Source organism: Enhydra lutris, unplaced genomic scaffold (assembly GCF_002288905.1).
Source record: "Enhydra lutris kenyoni isolate GAN:26980312 unplaced genomic scaffold, ASM228890v2 scaffoldscaffold27, whole genome shotgun sequence".
NCBI classification, from domain to species: Eukaryota; Metazoa; Chordata; class Mammalia; order Carnivora; family Mustelidae; genus Enhydra; species Enhydra lutris.
In genome coordinates this window covers 16,845,875-16,867,157 of record NW_019154111.1, presented here as the reverse complement: position 1 = coordinate 16,867,157, position 21,283 = coordinate 16,845,875, and the positions used below count along the sequence as shown (strand labels likewise).

The following is a 21,283-nucleotide window of genomic DNA, read 5'->3' as shown; positions in this document are numbered from 1 at the left end:
AATAGTATAGTAAGTTCTAATTTATTTTATGTGGCATCATATATAAACATACGATTTATTGTCCTTCTTCTTCAACATTACTAAGAAATGGCATAAGAATCCAGGACAAGAGAATTTGAATGGACAACTCAAGCTGGCAAAGTATAATTTCAATGAATCTGATTCCTTAATATCAGCCATTCTGCATGAATGAAAACAATGGCAAAAACCTTAAAAGCAGTCAAATAATAAGAAAATCAGTGTAAAATATGTACATGGTCTCCCACAAACTGAGGGGAAAAAAAAGGTTAAAAAATCCAACAGAAAATCAGGTAAAGGGTAAGAACAGACAATTCAAAGAAGAGGAAGTAAAAAGGGCTGATAAATATGTAATATTTTCAGGTTTCCAAGCACTCAGGAAACTAAGTAAGATATCACCTTATACCTGCCAAACTGTCAAAATTTACGTATACTGCTAACCTCCAATACCACTGAGAGTATGAGGAAAGGACATTTTCCAAGAGTGTTATTTGCATATGAATCTTATGACATTCTGTCATATAATCTGACAGCATCTATTAAAATAAAAGATGTGCTTACCCTTTGATTTACCAACCTGTCTTTTAGGAGTTTATTTTAGAGAAAGAAAAGCAGGTACGTACAATTGTTCAAGGATTGTTTTCAAAGCATTATTTGTTAAGAGCTAAAAACTGGAAACAACCTGAATGTCTATCAAATGGAAAATAGCTGGATTTACAATGTTAGAATCATATTATGAAATATTGTATACTATTAAAAAAATGAGTTCAAGTAACATGGATTAGCCCATAAAAGGTCTATTATCTACTGATAAAGAAAGCAACAGTAGAGTATGGTTCCATTTTTTAAATTTTAGTAGGCTTTATGCCCAGCGAGGAGCCCAATGCAGGGCTTAAACTCACAACCCTGAAATCAAGGCCTGAGCTGAAATCAAGAGTTGGGACGCTTAACCAACCGAGCCACGCAGGTGCTCCAAGTTGACAGATATTTTTTTTTTTCAAAGATTTTTTATTTATTTGACAGATAGATCACAAGCAGGCAGAGAGGCAGGCAGAGAGAGAGAGAGAGACGAGGAGGCAGGCTCCCTGCTGAGCAGAGAGCCCGACGTGAGGCTCGATCCCAGGACCCCGGGACCATGACCTGAGCCGAAGGCAGAGGCTTTAACCACTGAGCCACCCAGGCACCCCTGACAGATATTTTAAACAGAGGGGGAAAGTCTTGTCCGTCTATGTATAGGTATATATATTTGTATAAACATGAAAGTGTTGAAGAAACCACACTAAACTATTATCATAACCTCAGAAGTAGGCACAAGGGCATGGGGAAGCTTTGTAACTTGATATCATGACATGTATTAACTTTATAATTTAAAAACAATTTAAGAATCTTTGTAAAAGGAGAAAAGACATTTCAAAAAGCATAATTACAAATTATACTGTCCCCAAATGACTGTCAATTGAAGTAGATTGGCCTGTTAATGGTAGTTTAAGTAATCACAGATCGGCTAAAATGCCATCACCAAGATGCTAGGAAATGTGGAGAAAATAAATAAGGCAGAGAGAATAAAGAAATAAACTTAAAATATGTACAAAAAAAATTAAGCTGCACTTGAATCTGACTTCGCCATCAGTTAATAGTTTAGTAACCCTGGGCAAATTACATGACCCCCATCACTCAAAGCCTCAGTTTCCTTTCTGTAAAAGGGACAAAAAAATTCAAACTCAAAGGAGTGCTGTTAAGATTAGGCACTGAGTAAGTGGCTAAATCAAGTAATACATGTAAATTTAAATACTTATCATTACTGGTATAGAAGAGAAAATACTCATAAAATAGTTAATATCATAATGGAAGGAATTACATTGAAATAAAAAATATGGGATAAAAACAGGACATAGATTCTAGGCCCCAGAAAGTACCAGCAGATATGAAAGCAAAATTGTGAAGGAGAAAATCTGTAAAACTTAAATTTGGATTTGAATAGTCACCTCTTCAGGTAGGCAATAATATAAATATAGAACCAAGTGTTTGCTTAAGATCCTGTAACTAGGAACTTGATGAATTTGATAAAGATTGGAGACCATGTATATTTCTAAAATATGTATGATCAAAAAATAATCTAGCTCTTTGAAATGAAGCAGCAAAACCAACCACTGTTCATTTTAGAAACTGGCAAGTGGTTGCCTAGGAAATACAGAATTTTAATGAATACATACACATGTACACATATATACACACAACGTATCATACATACATACATAACTACATATATCACAAATTAAGTAATCCCTACCATTCCAATTTGAAAATGCAATTATACAATTAAGGCAGAAATAATGTTACCTTTACGTAGGACACAGATATAGATTTACCCTATTCCTTTACAATGAATATGGATTTAACCAAAAAAGAGAGGCAGAGATGGGACGATATTAAAAAAGAGAACTAATACTGATAAAGCCATTTCAGTTAGCAAGGACTAAACCATTAACATTAAAAACTGTCCTTACTTGAAAGAGTCCGAAAGCTGTCCTCGTGTTCTGAATGGCATATACCATCAAAACACTGATTGGCTGTCAAATCGGCAGATTCTAAAACCCTATAATTGAAAGAATATAATTTCAAATCAAATTGCATAAAACAAAGTCAATATGATCAGTTTAGTTCTATCCTTAGAAACCAAGAAATCAATGAAATTGTATAAAAATTATGTGGGTATGTGTATCACTTCTTCAGTAGAGGGTCTATGGCTACCCCAAAGGTACTCTAAATTTAAAAAACCTGATTCTACAAAGATATGAGTAAAACAGTAGGATGATGAAATGCTGCAAACAAAAATAAACTGGGAATTTAATGATGGCATTCTGTTAGAAGAATCTCATTCCAGAGTCCAAAAGTGAAAGTGCTCTATATTGGGCAATATAAGAAATAAGTAAAACTGAGACAAGATTATTAAAATAGCTAATTTAATTGGTTTTAAAAGTCATGCTGATTTCAATACGTTAAAATGTAAAAATATTATTTCATTTCAACTTACTGAATGGGGTTTATTTTCTAGAGCTCTTGAAGATATGCAGAAGATTTATTTTTACTTTTGTAGATTACTGGTGAAAAAGTTTCTGTACACAGTGAGCATTAGGGATGCGTCACAAAAAAGAAAGCTGCCAATGTAGCAGGACTTAAGATACTATTCACTTTCTGGGCACATCGATAAGTTTTTAAAATATGATACTCCAAAACACTTATGATACCGATTTTATCAGTCACAGGCACTTTAAAGAGATAATATTTTTCATGGCAGGATTACGTATGTTTGGAATTCTAGATATTTATCAAGTCTTCCAAACTCTAGCTAAACTCCAGTTTCAACTGTCTGTTGGTGTACTTGGGAAATGTGCCAAATGGTGGAAGAAAAAAGAGCACAAGCACAGAGTAGACCTAAATGCACAACTACTGGAAACCTAAGACTACATCCCTAGCTCTGCTATTATTTAGCTATTTGAACCTGCGATTGCTTGATTTGTTTCATTTGGTTCATCTATTTAAACAAATGGATAGTTGGCACAAGTTATGAGGATCGATTACAAAGAACTTACCAGATCCATCCACCCCAGTCCAGTACAACAGTATCTTGGAAGCAGCTTAATTAATACCTTATTTACAATTTCTAAATAGGCATATAATATGCTTACTTTTTCAATTGATCCACATCAGAGTTACTCTCTGGCAAGACTCTGATTCCCCGGCCGTAACTGGTACCGCCATGGAGATGAAACTCTAGAGCTAACAATGTTGCCTGGTTCTCCGAATTCACTGACTGAAGTTTAGTATGGAGGCTATAAATTCTAAGAAAGCTTCCAACCTAAAAATATATTATTTATTATTTAGAAAATGTCAAAAGATCAAACAATTTCTGATACATAAAATACTTAACAAAGCAATGTGGGGCATAAGACCAACAATCAGGGGTACTTACTGATCAGAGAAAGGTCCTGGTGTGTTATACCGGTCTGTGCTAGGTATTAGCCCTAAGGACACTGTATCAAAACCAAAATGTGTTTCTGTGTGTGTGTACATAGAAAAGTACATGGGTGTGTACTTATAAATATATATATAAATATATATAAATATATATGTATATATGTATATGTTTATATATACATATAAATAAATATATATAAATATATAAATATAAATATATATGTATATGTTTACATAAATGCATGTATACACATCTACATACAATATATAAGTACATGTACACATGCATGTATCTCTCTATATATGTATCCATCTGTATGTTTTTTTCCAAATGGAAGACATATTTCCATGTCAGAGATATCAAAGTGTGAAATAAGACTGAGTCTTAGCATTAATAAAATGCAGTAGTTAAGAAACCATTGCTTGCTCAATGCCCTCTACTTGATTTGGAAAACTGTTTGAGATTACTGAAAATAACTTGTTTTAGCTACTTTAAGGTAAGATTTGGAACGCCTGAGTGGTTTCAGTTCGCTAAGCGTCTGCCTTCGGCTCAGGTCATGATCCTCGATCAGGCGGATCAAGCCCCGCGGTCAGAGGGGAATCTGCTTCTCCCCCTCCTCTCTGCTCATGCTTACTCGTCTCACTCGTGCTCTCTGTCGCTATCTTTGTCTCTCTAATAAATATAAAAAAAAATCTTTAAAAAAAGATTTATTAAATGATTGCTAAAATACTCTCATTATGAGAATACTAGAATTTTTTAAAATGTAATATTAAAATATTCCCCTATTCCACAAGTTTTATGGAAAGAAAACTTTTGTAATAAGCACTGTGCCTATACAATTCTGAGTTCAAATACAAGATTAAACCAATTATAATTTTGAACTAAATATTCTATAATTTTAGATACCTTGCTTAATCTTAAAAATGTCCTTTAAATGTATAGTATTTGATATTCTTTTAATGTAGAAGACTTAAAATGACAGATATAGAATGTTAATCAAAGAAACTGACACCTAATCAAAGAAAGAAGCTATATAAACTTTTTCCTCCCAGTACTGTTTTTGTAAGGAGGTGGGATTTAGGTCTTTTTTTTCTTTTTCCACTGACCCCTACAATATGGCATGGGTGCAGGATAAAAAGAGTCAGAGAAGGAAAACACAGAAAGAAAAAAGAAAAGACGACAAAACTGATTTTCCTCATGGTATCCAAAGTAGACACTGGAAGAAAAAACTTCTATTTACTTTTGTCTCACTCTTTCTGGACATTTATCACTCTGTGATTCTTTTAAAATATAGGTAACACACCAGTATAGTAAATAAAAAGAACTTAAAGAAGACCTAAACATGTGCTGGTCCATGGCTGGCTTTGTCAGTAGAGCATGTGACCCTTAATCTTGGGGTCATGAGTTCCAGTCACACACTGAGTGAAGAGTTTACTTAAAATAAATAAATAAATAAAACCACCTCCCTCTAGAGAAATGCCCTACTGTGTAGATATAAAAAATTTTAAAGGCCTAAACACATGGAGAAAGAGATCATATTCATAAACAAAAAACTTCAACATTATAAAGATAGTAATCTCCCCCCCCAAATTAATTTTTAAAATCAGTGTAATTTCAATCAAAATCCCCAGTGTCTTTTACGGAATTTGAAAAGCTGATCTGAAAATGTGTATGAACGTGAACAGCAAGTCAAGTCTGAAGACTAAACTGGAAAGGGAGAGGGGAAGGTTTGCTTGATCTACAGAATATTATTTATTTATTTATTTAATATTCATTTATTTATATGTCAGAGAGAGAGACGGAGCACAAGCAGGCAGAGCGGCAGGCAGAGACAGAGAGAGAAGCAGGCTCCCCGCTGAGCAAGGAGCCCGATGTGAGACTTGAACCCAGGACCCTGGGATCATGACCTGAGCGGAAGGCAGCAGTTTAACTGACTGAGCCACCCAGGCGTCCCTACAGAGTATCATTTAAAAATAAAGCTATAAAAAATAAAAATAAAGCTATAATAATTAAGACCCTGTGGTATTAATGCAGATACATATATGAACATGGATATATCTTAAAAATGTAATTTCAAAGAAAGTAAATTAGAGAATAATACATATATCATATGTATTTTTCAGAGATAAGTACTTAAAGCATAATAAACATGCGTGTACATAACTATGTATTAGGATAAACAGAAGGAAGATACTAGGGAGCAAAAACTAAGAATGAACAGAGGTACAAAGAAGATTCAGTATGTAGAGATTTATGTTCTAAAAATTAAAAGTACCTGAAATTATTGTAGTAGAACATTTAGAAATGTTAAGTTTAAAAGAAAATGTTAAGTTTAGATGATTGATAGGCACATGGAATTTATTACACTAACTTTTCTACTACTGTCTTTCATATAAAACAACAAAGGCCAAGAAAGAATTTATTTATGTATCTATCAAGATGACAAACTGTTATTTCCAGAAATTCCTTCTGGAGGCGGCATTGTATTTTTTTTTTTTAAGCTTGCTAAATATACTATGAAATGTGCCAGATGTTCTACTATAATAGACACATATCGCTTAGTCTTGTCAGTAATGGGATAAGATTCTAAACATAGAAGTGAGGGAGTCATAACCAAAATTATAAAAATACACTTTCAAAAACTGTGATAAAATCATTTCAGTAAACATCAAAAATAAAGCAAAGCAAATAAAGCTATTAAGAAATTATTATCCCTTTAGAAATAATTTAATATTCATTACAAACTATCAAGAAATTCCCTCTATACGTCTGCAAATAACCAGTCGAACTATAGCTCCTGGGTCACTGAAGGCCAAAACATAATTATGACTAAGTATTTTTTATAATTATTTTTAAATTATGTCAGGATAGGACTGATGATTGGGAATATAACAATTTAATTTCTAGACAAAAAGTTCAAAATATTTGTGTGTGTGTGTGCGTGTGTGTGTGTCTTTCCATGTATATGTGGGTTTATGCATTTGTGCCTGCGTTAACACTTAAAAGCAAAATTGAAGAAAAATGTTAAGAATGATTTCAATTATAAAACATATATAAAAGCCAATTATATTATACTTTAAGATTGTTTTAATTATTCTTTATTAAAAAGAATTTTTCCTGTTCCTATACAACAAAAATCTGTTCCATGTATTTCAGTATAAAAATGCAATTTTGAACAGCTGTTTTCAAGTACTGATAAGAATTCATTTGTATCAATGTCATCTGACTCAGGATTTCTTAATATCAAATTGTATAAAGTTGTCTTAAATAAAATGGGATGCCAATATACACTAAATAAAAGCCTCCAGTTACATTACTTACAGAGAGAAAATCCTTTTCATTTTTCTATTATATTACAGATAAATAATGTAATGTTATGGTATTTTCAGAAAAAGATTAAGTGCCCTATAGTTTCTTAGTAATGTGTGCTCAGAGCACCCTCTAGTGGGTGAGATAAAGCAGACAAAAAGGGGTCTGAAAAAAATCTGACATAAATTCACACTCATTCACTAGTAGATATTATTTACTTCATCCTTACTATAAGAAAAACACTGTGCTAGGTGCTGTTCAGGACCTGGACAAGGGAATCAGGACAAGCGAGGGAGAACAGAAAGACCTATAAAAGCAGCACAGAGAAAGAGAAGGGAATTAAACTGTGAAAGTAGAATCTAAAAATGTAAATCTTTTTCATTCATAAGAACTCTATGTGTATTTTCTTTTTTTTTTTTTTAAAGATTTTATTTATTTATTTGACAGACAGAGATCACAAGTAGGCAGAGAGGCAGGCAGAGAGAGAGAGGAGGAAGCAGGCTCCCTGCAGAGCAGAGAGCCCGATGTGGGGCTCAATCCCAGGACCCTGGGATCATGACCTGAGCCGAAGGCAGAGGCTTAACCCACTGAGCCACCCAGGCGCCCCTGTATTTTCTTTTTTAAGATTGTATTTATTTTACTTGAGACAGAGGGAGTGAGCACACAAGCCGGTGGGTAAGAGAAAGAGGGAAAGGGAGAAGCAGGCACCCCGCTGAGCAGGAAGCAGGATGCAGGGCTTGATTCCAGGACCCCAGGATCATGACCTGACCCCAAGACAGATGCCTCACCTACTGAGACACCCGGGTGCCCCAAAACTCTGTATTTAAAAAAGACTCTGAATTGGTTTTATCATTACATTTGTTTTCAAAATAAAGTAATCAATGTAGAGAAAATTAGGGAAAAGCATCAAAATGCATCTTCAGCGTCATTTTATCTTTATATGTTGGGTATGAAAGCATGTACACACACACATAAAGGACAAGAAAATTCAGTTATCACCTTCCTGGATCCTGACTTTAACCTAATTTATCGATTTGAGTTTATTTGGGTGGGTTTATTTGTGTGTGTGAGGAACGATTTCCTTTTTCAAGAATATTTATTTACAAAGGGAAACTGGGCATAAAATTCAGATCTAAAACAACTGCAATTCACTTTTACTGTTTTCTTCCCATAAGTAGGCCATATAACTTTCTATAAGTAGGCTGTATAACTCCCTAAAGGTAGGACAGAATCTATTTGCAATAAAGAAAGTCATTTCTTTATACTGCTTAAAAGGACTGATCCTGGAAACAAACACGATGTTCAAATACTGGCTTCACCCAAGTAGCCATGAAATCTTGGGCTTAACCTGTGACTGCTCAGTTTTCTCATTTGTAAAATGTGAAAGGTGACAATACCAACTGCACAGGATAGTACTAAATACATATGATGTGCTTAACAAATATTACTATTATTATTGCTATTATTGATGCCACTTGTTGCTAGAAAAGATACTTGCAAATAAAGGAATTAAAAAAAATAAAATAAATAAAATATTCCCAATATTAATAATCAAGAAGTGCCATATCTGGACAGTTCACTTTTACCTAAAAAATAACTCAAAAGCAGTGAGCAAATTCTAATAAACTGTATAGTATAAACACACACAATTTATGAGGTGGATTAACAATTTCTGAAACTGGGGCACCTGGGTGGGTCAGTGACTTAAGCCTCTGTCTTTGGCTCAGGTCATGACATCAGGATCCTGGGATCCACTCCCCCACCCCCCACACCCACAACTGCTTCCCCCCCAACTTGTGATCTATCAAATAAAATATTAAATCTTAAAAAAAGTTTCTTAAATTAATGAGTACAAAGTTGTAGGCTAGATTTTGAAAAATCAATTAATAAAGCTTACCATTTAAGCTTACGAATATTTTATACAACTTCATACAAAAAATTTTTCCTGGAAATTTCCAGGGAATTTCTTTAATTTTACTTTAAAACGTTGTTAAACCACTATAACTTAATGCATCTTCCAATAATTGAGTTTTTTTCTAATAATTTCTTTTCAAAATATTTTACAAATTAAAAATTAAAGAAAAAATAAATTCGGAGTTAATTTCTAGACCTCAAATATCACCTGTAAATGAAATTTAACCCGCATTTATAAAAACAAAAAGAGCAAACATTTGCTACTCAACATCACCTTCAGAGATTTTGCCACTTGAACATGATTATCATAGACTAAAATGTCTACTGTCAGATTCTGCAGCCGATGGATATGACTTAAATCTCCTTCAAGTACAAGGTCTTGTATTAAGACTCTCCAAGATGGGAACGGAGTCCTGGTGCCATCCCATACCTGCCATAGTAGGGTAGAGCAAAGTTTAATGATCATTTTGTGTAACTGTAAAAGATTTTTAAAAGAGTTTTATTTGCTGTTAATAATATAATTTAAACGTAAATAAAGGTATTCCCCCAAATACCTGCTGAACTTTAAATATGGTGTATATTCTGGTTGTAAAGGACTGTATAGATATAGGACATGTAGTAAATGTAAAGAGGAAAAAAATTCACACTACTTAGAAAAAAGTACTAACATATTGTTGAATTTATCCTTCTTACCATCTTATATATAAACCCTTATGACTATATCTGCTAATTTTCTTAAGTATAAATCCCTAACTTTTAGAAATGTATTCTAAACTTTGCTCATTTTTTCACTTTCTTCTAATTCAGAAAAGGCCTTTAAAGTACAGATAGAAACATTTGGTTTATGGTAGAGGCTATGAATTCAAATGCCTGAAAATCATGAGTGCTGGAAAAGGAAAAGATATATTGGATTGCTATGTAAACCATGTTGAGACAAAGGGCACAGGATGGGTAAGTATGTACTACATCACCCTCAACATGTCAGCTAGCCTGTGTTGTGCTAGGCTTTTAAGACACTGCTACGCTTTGTTATAAAAGGGCATGGCAAGAGACATCTGGCATGAGGTAAGAAATGCCTCTGTATGTAAGAAATTTGGCTGGACAAGAGAAACAGGCTTACTGAACAGAAAACACTGATTTTTCTACAAGACAGTTGTCTGCTAGGGTCAACTTACAGAGGAAGTATTCAATAATGTTGGTGACTGGCCAAATTTCAAATAAACAATCGCTGAGTTTGGGTCACTCACTGTTCCCTAGATTATTCAAAAAACGAGAACAAACACTTTGGAAATAGTTACATTATATGTCCCAAACATTTTTCTCCCCTTGGAAACTGTTCCTTCATTTCACGTATACAGTTTTTGTGACTTCAAAATAGCTTTCTAGATGAAGCTACCAGTCTTTTGGGGGAGGAGCTGAGAGAGTAGAGTGTTGCTACATTATTTTTATGCTTCAGTTTTAATCACTTACAACCTAGTCTTTTTTTTTTTCTTTTTAAATAAATTCTATAACTTTTGTAATTTTTTATCAATACTTAATCTGTTAGGAATTTGTATATTTTATAAATAGATCTGACTCCTTTTTCCAAATAGGTAACAATAACCATTCAACAATCTGTCTTCATCAATCTGAAATGACACTTGTTATGTTTATCATGAATATATTATTTGTACAGTGTAGCGTGTTTTTCTTGTTTGTTCGTTTTACGATTATTTATTTATTTGAGAGAGAGAGAGAGAGAAAGAGAAAGAGGGAGCACAAGCAGGGGGAGTGGGAGAGGGAGAAGCAGGCTTCCCACTGAGCAGGGAGTCTGATGTGGGCCTCAATCCCAGGACCCTGGAACCATGACCCGAGCTGAAGGCAGACACTTGACTTTTTTTTTTTTTTTTTTTTTAAAGACTTAATTTATTTATTTGACAGAGATCACAAGTAGGCAGAGAGGCAGGCAGAGAGAGGAGGAAGCAGGCTCCCCGCTGAGCAGAGAGCCCGATGTGGGGCTCGATCCCAGAACCCTGAGATCATGACCTGAGCTGAAGGCAGAGGCCTGAACCCACTGAGCCACCCAGGCACCCCAACTTAACTTTTTTTATAGCATGCAATTATTTTTTGAGTATTTCACGTGCATACAAATGTGTCACTTTCAACTTTAAAAACTCCATCTTTTATTCAGGGATTTCTATCTTCCCCATTCCTTCAAAAGGGCAAGGTATAAATGATGATAAAGCTAAACCCAATACTCGTGCTTCTGTACTCTCTTATCTTACTGTTTGAGTCAGATAGGAGCAGAACTGAAGCAGTGCTTGTTTAAATGTATTCTGCATAGGATGGGTAGACGAGGATTAATATCAGACAACTGACTTTTTCAGAAGCTATTCATGAGTCGGGGAGCCTGGGTGATTCAGTCGTTAAGCGTCTGCCTTGGGCTCAGGTCCTGATCCCCCAGACTCCTAGGACTGCGCTCCCTGCATCGGGTTCCCTGCTCAGCTGGAAGCCTGCTTCTCCCTCTCTCGGTCTCCCTGCTTGTGTTTCCTCTCTCACTGTGTCTGTCAAATAAAAAAATAAAATCTTTTTTTTTTTTTTTTTTTTAAAGAAGCTACTCATGAGTAAATTGAGGTAGGTATAAACAAAGATCAGATGGGTCTTACATTACTATTTATTTATTTGTTTATTCAAGATTTATTTATTTATTTGACAGAGACAGAGAGATAGGGAACACAAGCAGGGGGAGTGGGAGAAGGAGAAGCAGGTTTCCCGCTGAGCAGGGAGCCTGATGCGGGGCTCAATCCCAGGACTCCGGGATCATGACCCGAATCCAAAGGCAGACGCTTAACAGATTGAGCCACCCAGGTGCCCCTTACATTACTTTTTAAAAATCATGCTGATACGTATTGCATGGAGTACTGGGTGTGGTGCAAAAACAATGAATACTGTTATGCTGGAAAGAAATTAAAAAAAAAATCATGCTGATTTAAAAACAAAACAGAACAAGAACAAAAATAAACACTTCAAAATTATCTGTGATCTACCCAATGAAACAGGCAGTGAAATGACATGGGAAAAGAACCCAACATGAATTAGCCAAGAAAGTAAATAGGAAGGCTACCCTGACAGGGAAGCAGAAATACGAGTATGTAGAATTGCAACTAAAATATAACATAAAAAACAACTTTATATTTTATTAATACTAAAATAAGAAATAAATAAAGCATAAACTATATTTAAGCTATTGAAAATGCTATTTTTCTCTGAAAGTATAAGTTCAAGAGTAGAGTTGCATGAATATCAAGGCTCATCAAAAACAGTAAGTTAGACTTAAAATTCTTAATATAATACATAGTATGCACATTTATCCCACCAGAATGAAATATAAGCTCTGTTTAGATATGTAGGTGGGGCTAATTTATAATTTCAAGTATTTAAAATATCTACCTTTAGAAGAAATGATGCTCCATCCACTTCTGCTTTGCCCAAGAGCTGACAAGTCAGGTCAAAATACTGCAGTGGTTGAACATCACACAATTTTACCAATGTCGAAGAAGGTGAAATATGAGTTGATGCCCAAACACGTAAAGCTTCTACCATTTTGTGGTCCTCGGCAGTGAAGTTAAAATACTTGCTTGAAGTACGAGGTATGATAGGAGCTCCCAAAGTTCCCTCAAATGTCAAAGACGCAAAGCCAGAGCTGGTGATACCCTGAGTCTCCTTTTTATACACTTGGATCTAACAAAATTGGGCAAAGCAGAAAACAAAACAGCTTACTGATGCAGAACCCCAAAACTCAAGAAATTTGAAAGATTATAAAGTCTTGCCAGGATAGTTAATAGAAGATATGCTTATTTAATATATTTTACTTAATTAGCACACAAAATTATAAAAGTCAACTGGGCTGTATCAAGATCCACAAGCAGCATGTAAACTTCGAACACTATGTAGTATTTATTTCTATTTTTTAAAGGTCTAGGTAGTTGACTCCCTGATCCTACCAGGCTTGCACTTTTACATTTATTACTTTTCTTACTAACGTGTAATTTACAAAGGGAAAAATAAGTAAGTGACAATTATTTATGACCATTACAAGGAAAATCAGAATGCTTAAATACAAGACTTCAAAGTGAATAAAATGCAGGGAGGCGAAGGTGTCACCAGTCTGGCTGAGGGACAAGATAAGACACAAAGATTGGCTTTCAAATTCTGAGGCCTGGCTGGGAGATGCAGGTGCATTTAGCATGGTTACATCTTCTTCATTAAGCAATCTTTTTATCCTTATGAAATTCCCCCCCCTTTAATCTCCCTCAATACTCCGTCTGATATTAATATAGTGCTTTCATTTTCCTTATGCTTATTGTTTGCTTGGTGTATCTTTTCTATAGTTTTACTTATAACTTGTTTGTGAAGTCTTCATTTCTTGTAGGAAGTTGGTATTTATTCTTTTTTTATTCAGTCGAGTGTTTAGTCCATTTACATAAAATTATTGATATGATTATATTTAAGTCTATCTTATTTGTTTTCCTTTTGTGTCCTTCTTGCCTTTTAAAAACTGTTTTCCTATTGTTCCTTTCCTGTCTAATATTGAATTTACTAGTACTGTTTACCTCCTCTGAGCTATGAAAGAATCCTTATCTCAAAGTTTATTTGGAATCAATATAGTTCCACTGTATCATCCCTCCTTTCCATGTCATATTCCCCACTTGCCCATATCCCATTTTACACTTAAAGTGTAATAACCTTTGAAGGTATGTACTAACCTTTCGGTGGTTAATTCCACTTAACCACCCTAACCATTCTTTGTGCTATCGTTCATATTCTTCTACATATTTTATAAACTCCATGTTTACTAATGTTACCATTTTTCTTTTAAACAGTAATTTATCTTTTAATGAAATTATGGGAAGAAAAACTAAACAGTGTCTTTTATCATTTCCTTTGCTTTTAGTTATTTCCTAACCATCAAGTTTCTGGCTGGTAGCATTCTTTTTTGTCCTGAACACCATCCTTTAGCATTTAATAGTAGTAAAGATATGCTGACCGTGGATTCTCTCATTTTTGAAAAATATTTTCTCTGGATACAAAATTCCAGGTGAATCAATTTTCTATCACCACTTTAAATTTATCATTGCTTTGTTCCTCAAGTGCCATTAATTCTGATAAGAAATCAAAGACGGCTAGTATTACAGTTTCCTATATGGAATGTGTTATTTCTCTGCCAGCTCATTTCAAGTTCTTTTTTCAAATCTTTTTCAATGGTTTCACAGTGATTTGTTTAGGCATGCTTTGCTTTGTGGTGCCATGCACGGAGTGCACTGAGTTTCTAAAATCCGTAAGTCAACGTTTTCCATCACATTTAGAAAAATTCTGGTTATTTCTATGTATTCCTATAAATATTTCTGTTTCCCATTCACATAGTTTTCTTGTGCATCTCAAATGATGTTTCACAATTTGATATCATTGCACAGGTCCCCAGAGTTCTATCAATCTCTTATTTATCCTTATTCTTCAGATTAGATAAATTCTATTGATCTATGTTCAAGTAAACATGATACAGCTAATCTATTAAGCCTATCCAGTAAATTTTTCATTAATAATAAAAATATTAATATATATATTCACTAAAGGATATGTATTAGACTGTTTATAGCAGCATAACATCCTCAAACTGAATGTCCCACAGAATATATAAATTCTGATGCATTTGCACACTTAACAATGAAAATGAACAAAGTGAAACTATATGTAGTAATATGGTTGACTCACACAAGTATTAGCCAGACATTAAAAAACCAAAACCTACAGTCTATTCTCTTTAAAATAAATAGAACTGAGAGATGTATATCCTACTTCAGTTAAACAACAGCAAGAATAACAACTAAAAACATGAGGAGGGAAGAGTGCACTGTCTGAAACAATAATATGTGAGAAATAAGTTATTTTTTGAAGTTGGGATAAATTTGCTACGATGATAATATTTCTATTTCCTTTTTAACTTTACAAAAAATATTCTCTACTATTCATCTATTCTCAGGGAAAGGCATTAGGGATAAAGAAGGTAATTCCCACCAAAACTAAGAGAGAACACACCAGAATATTGTGCTCATCTAGGGGCATTGCACTGACCATGAGGGACACAGATAAACTAAAGTATTAGAAGAGAAAAGACAACCAAGATAATGAAAGCGCTTTATGGAAACCCATATAACAAGAGGAAAAGATGAAGGGATTGAAATGCTTAAACCCTAAGGGATTTAAAATATTAAAGTATTTAATTTTTTTTTAAATCACATACTATTTAATAGCTTAACCTTCATATTAAAGGTTTCCTTACATTCAGTTGATAGCATAATTTTAAAAGTACCAACATATCTGTTCATGTTTTAACACATTTTTCATAAATGAAGTTCAACTTACTTTGATTTTATACTTAATATCTCAATGCTTTTCACTGTACTTGAATTAATACAACAAACAGAAAAATAATACAACCTCTCAATCATTGTATAATTATTTTATAAAAAAGTTAAAAAAAAAAAAAAGCCCTGTTGGCTTAGGGTGTTTTTTTGTTTTTTTAACCAGCTCTACATGGAAACCTTTAGACTATCAATCTACATTCAGAAGTGATGACAGGCTGCAACGAGGCTAAATCATGGCATCTAATGCATTTCTTGTGGAGGGAGGGCAGGCAGTTTGTCCAAATGAAGATGTTTCTGAATATTAATATTTGATGTCTAATATTATTTATATTTGTTCTTGTCTCTTGAAATGCTTACTGCCATGTTCTACCACAGCAACTACATAATTAGGGCTAACTAGAAAAATACACAGTTCTCTTCAAACAGATGAGTTCTGGACAGTACGAACTATACCTTCAACCTATGAAAGCGAACAATATCTCCATTTTTATAAATTATTGGAAGGGCTTCATAATTTCCACTAAAGAGCAGGCAGGTTAACTTTACATTTGTCTGGTCCACAATTGTTACAACTGAGCAATAATCTGGAAAACACAAAAGTATTTTACATTTTAGAACTTCAAAGCTTTTGGCAAAGTAAGAATATGGTTGAATTCAAACCACTAAACAAACTCTTATCCCTCCTTTTAATTAAAAGTTTTGAGAACAGGATCAAAATACAGAGACAGTTTCTTGGCTCTCAAAATGCACTGCCAAATTATTCTGCAAGAGTGTTCCACAAAAATTAATTTTAGAAAGTTTAGTAAAACAAAACTAAAATTCTTAATTAGTATAAATTGTCGGGAGGGGTAGTAACTTTTTTATTACTTCAAAGTTTAGAAATCATGAAGCAGATAAACATGTGCAATTAAAATATAATTTTTAAAATAAATGTAATTAAAATTAGGGTGAAAATAAAGACTAGAAGATATTTGAAGCAAATGTGATGAAGAGTCAGCATACTGTATAAAGAATCTATGAAAACTGCTTATAAAGCCCAGGACTTCACTGTGACTATGAAATTCAAAGGAACAAACAATTCATAGAAAATTACAAAAACAGTTCAAAAAAAATAAGGATTTGCTAGTTTCTTACAGAAGATTACACGTTAGAACAAGAAACATATACACTTTAGCTGGCAAAATAAATTAATAGTTGGGATGTTATGAAAATGAAAATTTCAAATACTGGTGGTAGTAAAAACTGTAACAGATGTTGCCTTTTGATATGCATGTTTCAGAAAGTTGCACACTGAGAAAATGTGTTGCCTTCTAGTCCTACCTAGTACCATAGTAATTACAGTATCAATATCTGAAGAGCATAAACCCAGAACAGTGAAGGAGGAGAGGAGAAGGGAGTGAGGGAACAGGGGAGAAGACAGCACTATGTTTCAGGAAAATGGGAAAGCAAAGGGTTAGGGATAAAAAGCAGAGGGGAGACAATCCAGAACATAGCATAAAGTGGCTACAGTGAAGATGGGAGTCATTGGGATTAAGGGTGGAAGTGAAAAGCAGAGCCAAAATCAAGGTTAATTAAAAGTTGACACACACGGGGCACCTGGGTGGCTCAGTGGGTTAAAGCCTCTGCCTCTGACTCGGGTCATGATCCCAGAGTCCTAGGATCGAGCCCCACATCAGTCTCTCTGCTCGGAGGGGAGCCTGCTTCCCACCTCTCTCTCTGCCTGCCTCTCTGCCTACTTGTGATCTCTGTCTGTCAAATAAATAAATAAAATCTTAAAAAAAAAAAAAAAGTTGACACACACAACAACTGTTTCAATAACCATGCATCCTGACCTCTACTGCCCAGGAAAATGATTTCAGGTTGGGAGGCAGAATATTTAAACTGACGACGTCCAGAAACACAAGCTGTTTTTCAAGGACATTTCACTGATTAACCAGGAAGTACTAAGGCTTCCGGTGTGGGGGTTATCACCCAGAATAAGTCCCTCTGCATTACCACCTTAGGGAGCCTACAGCCAGAGAGGCAGCTCTCTTCCCACCCACCCCACAGTGACATTATCAATCAAGGCGCCTTATTAAAATTCTACTTGTCTCGGATTTCCCATTCAAGGAGGAGATAAATAGGAAAAGCAATCTTGAGAAAGCACAAAGGTGGAGGTACCACAATCTCAGACTTCAAGATGTACTACAAAGCTGCAGTAATCCAAAAAGCATGGAAAAACAAAGTACTTACATACTAAGCAAACAAGATGAGTGTCTATAACCTAGAACAAACCATACCTACATTTTAAAATATGAAGACAGCAAACAATTACCAGACATAGAGCAAAAAATGGAAGGAAGGAAGGAAGGAAGGAAGGACAATGCAGAGTGGAGGGGAGAGAAAGAAATGGAGCAGAAGAGAGCAGGAATGGAGGGACAGGGAAAAAGGAACGAGAGGGGAAAAGGAAGAAGAGAGGGTAGGAAAGAGAGAAGGAAGGCGGGAGGAAAAGAAATTTGCTTCTTTGAGGAAGGGGAAATAATTTAGAGAACATTAAAAAAACTTAAAATCAAAATCTTGGTAAGCATCTTCAAAGAGTAAATAATATTACATCTCGTTTCTTAATACATCAGCAGGATCCACTGAAACCAAATTTATATTCTGAGTTTGCTTTTTCAGTAGCTCTATTTGTGAGGAGTATTGTTTCAAGACATTTTTCTCATAGCAGTCTTAAAAAAAATCAAAGATCAATTTTTTTATTTTTAACAGATTGACACATTCTTTTTTTTGCAAGTATCATATGGCTCCACTGTACCCTTCTATAAATCCAAGATGCATTATGGCATCTTGATCATCTCTATTCCTGCATCTTGTTTTTGTTTCCAAAAAATGACTTGGTGGACGGCATAAGACACCATGGGAAACTGAGAATAGGTCCACTATCTACAGAGTCTTTATAAGGCAACCGCTAGCTTTTGCACTGCTTTCCTGCAAGTGAGAAAAAGCCTTTCCTTCTTCAAATAGAAATACTGCACAACCCAAAAAGCTTTCCAGAGGTTGTTTACTGAGCCCAAGAGAGCAGAAGTGTTGGCTGCACCCACACATGCATCGACATCTGGCCTTTTCTTAAAAACCATCAGAAAGAGGGACACAAATGCCACTTGCAATGTACACATTGCTTCTCTAGACCCTTCCCTCTCCCCATTCCCCCAGTATCTGTGTCAGGTTCAGAGCTGGGGTGGGAATGGACTGTGGAGAGACAAAAGCAACCTCAGGGGATGCCCAGAGAGCATCACAACAGGTATGTGTGTGCCAAATGGGTAAGGGCATGCTCAGAATTCTGAGTGGGTAAACGGGCTGGCTCCACGTGCTGTGCAGATTTGCGTGGAAGAGGGCACTCTCCAGCTGCATCAGGACTCGAGTGACAAGCCTAAAATCGCCACACTTGTATGTTTTCATATAAGTGACTATGTGGATGAAAGTGGCATCTCCTTACATGGAGCATATTTGTACACCATTCATCTGAGCTATCATACGCTAAGTCCCTGTTCCTTACTCTTTTTCTCTTGGCTTATATATTTTTTTGAAAGTATCATCCATGACTTTTATCAAGTTTATGATTTCAAATTCTTTAATATGATTTTTATTAAGAAAGAAGGAAACAAAAATTCAGATTCAAGAAAGCAAGTGGCATTCAGAAAAATCTGTCCAGAGGTGCCTGGGTTTGTCAAACTCTTGATTTTAGCTCAGACTGTGATCTTGGGGTCCTGAGATTGAGCCCCAGGTCAGGATCCGTGTTTAGCAGGGAGTGTGCTTAGGATACTCTCCCTCTCCCTCTGTGCCCACCCCTCCCCCCACCGATGCAGGCTCTCTCTGAAATAAAATGTTAAAAAAAAAAATCTGTCCAATAATTAGCTCTCAATAACAAAACAAGTAACAATCTAAATGAAATATTAAATAGCTTTCAGGTTCTTTCAATTAGCATGATTCATGAGTAGAAACCAAGCTACCCATTTTAACAAATACTAACAAGGCAAACTGCTAAATGTTTTATTTTACTGCTTCAAGGAAGTGAAGTGTCTTACCAAATAAATAATCCATCAAAAAAGGCTACATAAAAAAAAAGGCTACATAAACTAATAAAAATAATTTCTTTCCCAATACCTCATTTTAACTTATTCCCAAATGTAGGAAAAATAACTTGTGAAATTACAAAGAACTTACAACTTTATATTTTAACAATGAAGTTACAAAACTAAAAGACAATAGTCCATTTTGATAGTTAACACCAGCAGGAAAGTTAGGAAGAGTAGAAAGAGCTTCCATAAATCAGTATTCTTACCTTACCTACCTAAATAGTACATTTAGGTGCTAATGTAATATAAAAATAAATATAAATTACTTAAAATACATTTTAGGATATTAAAATATATATTTAAACTTGATAAAGACTTGACTTTAATGCTTTAGTAAGACTTCATATGTAAACTGCTAACAAAGTATTTAACTTTTAACTTCATGTAACCTGATTAAATCTGGAAAAGATAACAAATGATAAATTAAGTCCTATATTCTGCAATCTTGAGTAATTCACCTAATTTCATCAGCATGATTAAGTGTAAATTGCCTTGGAGTTTTATAAGGCAAAGCTGGTAATGCATCCAATCAAAGAAGCATGGATGCATGTACAAATTATACAATCCACAAGAAAATTCCCCCATGAAAGTTGTTTTACCTCCTTTTTATCTACTATAGCACTGTTTATAAACCAATCAGTATTTCAGTAAGTTTCCATTTATATAAAAGTTTATTACTGAAACACCCAAGTAAAAGTTATGAAAGCAAATCACTGAAGCAAGACAATATTATATACTACAATCTTATAATTTCACAGGGAAATTTTATATAGTAGCACTTGCTTTGTTTTTTATTTTTTAAGATTTTATTTATTTGAGAGAGAGGAGAGAATAAGACAGAGTGAGCATGAGAGGGGGAAGGTCAGAGGGAGAAGCAGATTCCCCACTGAGGAGGGAGCCCCATGTGGGACTCGATCCTGGGACTCCAGGATCATGACCTGAGCTGAAGGCAGTCACTCAACCAGCTGAGCCACCCAGGCACCCAGCACTGGCTTTATTATGTTGGTGTGAAATTACATAAATATCCCCTCATGTTCTGATTATACTGAAAAAGGTAATGGAAGGAAGGAAAGAGAAGCATAAATATTATGCTAGAAATATACATACCAACATTGAAAAGAGAGCTACCCTATGGCCCAGCAATTGCACTACTAGGTATTTACCCTAAAGATACAAACATAGTGATCCGAAGAGGCACGTGTACCCGAACGTTTATAGCAGCAATGTCCACAAGAGCCAAACTATGGAAAGAACCTAATGTCCATCAACAGATGAATGGATAAAGAAGATGTGGTATATATATACAATGGAATACTATGCAGCCATCAAAAGGAATGAAATCTCACCATTTGCAATGATGTGGATGAACTAGAGGGTATTATGCTAGGTGAAATAAGTCAATCAGAGAAAGACAACTATCATATGATCTCCCTGATGTGAGGAAGTGGAGATGCAACGTGGGGGACTTGGGGGGTAGGAAAAGAATAAATGAAACAAGATGGGATTGGGAGGGAGAAAAACCATAAGAGACTCTTAATCTCACA

At 34.8% G+C, this 21,283-nt stretch overlaps 1 protein-coding gene across 6 annotated transcripts in view; it reads right to left on the bottom strand.

The window, feature by feature from the left end:
- The window catches only part of LOC111152036 (protection of telomeres 1), a 77,478-nt gene that overhangs the window by 18,235 nt on the left and 37,960 nt on the right, over positions 1 to 21,283 (bottom strand). For all 6 annotated transcript variants that reach the window (XM_022510314.1, XM_022510313.1, XM_022510315.1 and 3 more), the window contains 5 exons: positions 16,078 to 16,208; positions 12,650 to 12,940; positions 9,495 to 9,650; positions 3,708 to 3,877; positions 2,526 to 2,614 (listed from right to left, as the gene is read on the bottom strand). In XM_022510314.1, coding sequence (XP_022366022.1) covers positions 2,526 to 2,614; positions 3,708 to 3,877; positions 9,495 to 9,650; positions 12,650 to 12,940; positions 16,078 to 16,208 — 837 coding nt within the window. The remainder of the gene's footprint in view (positions 1 to 2,525; positions 2,615 to 3,707; positions 3,878 to 9,494; positions 9,651 to 12,649; positions 12,941 to 16,077; positions 16,209 to 21,283) is intronic.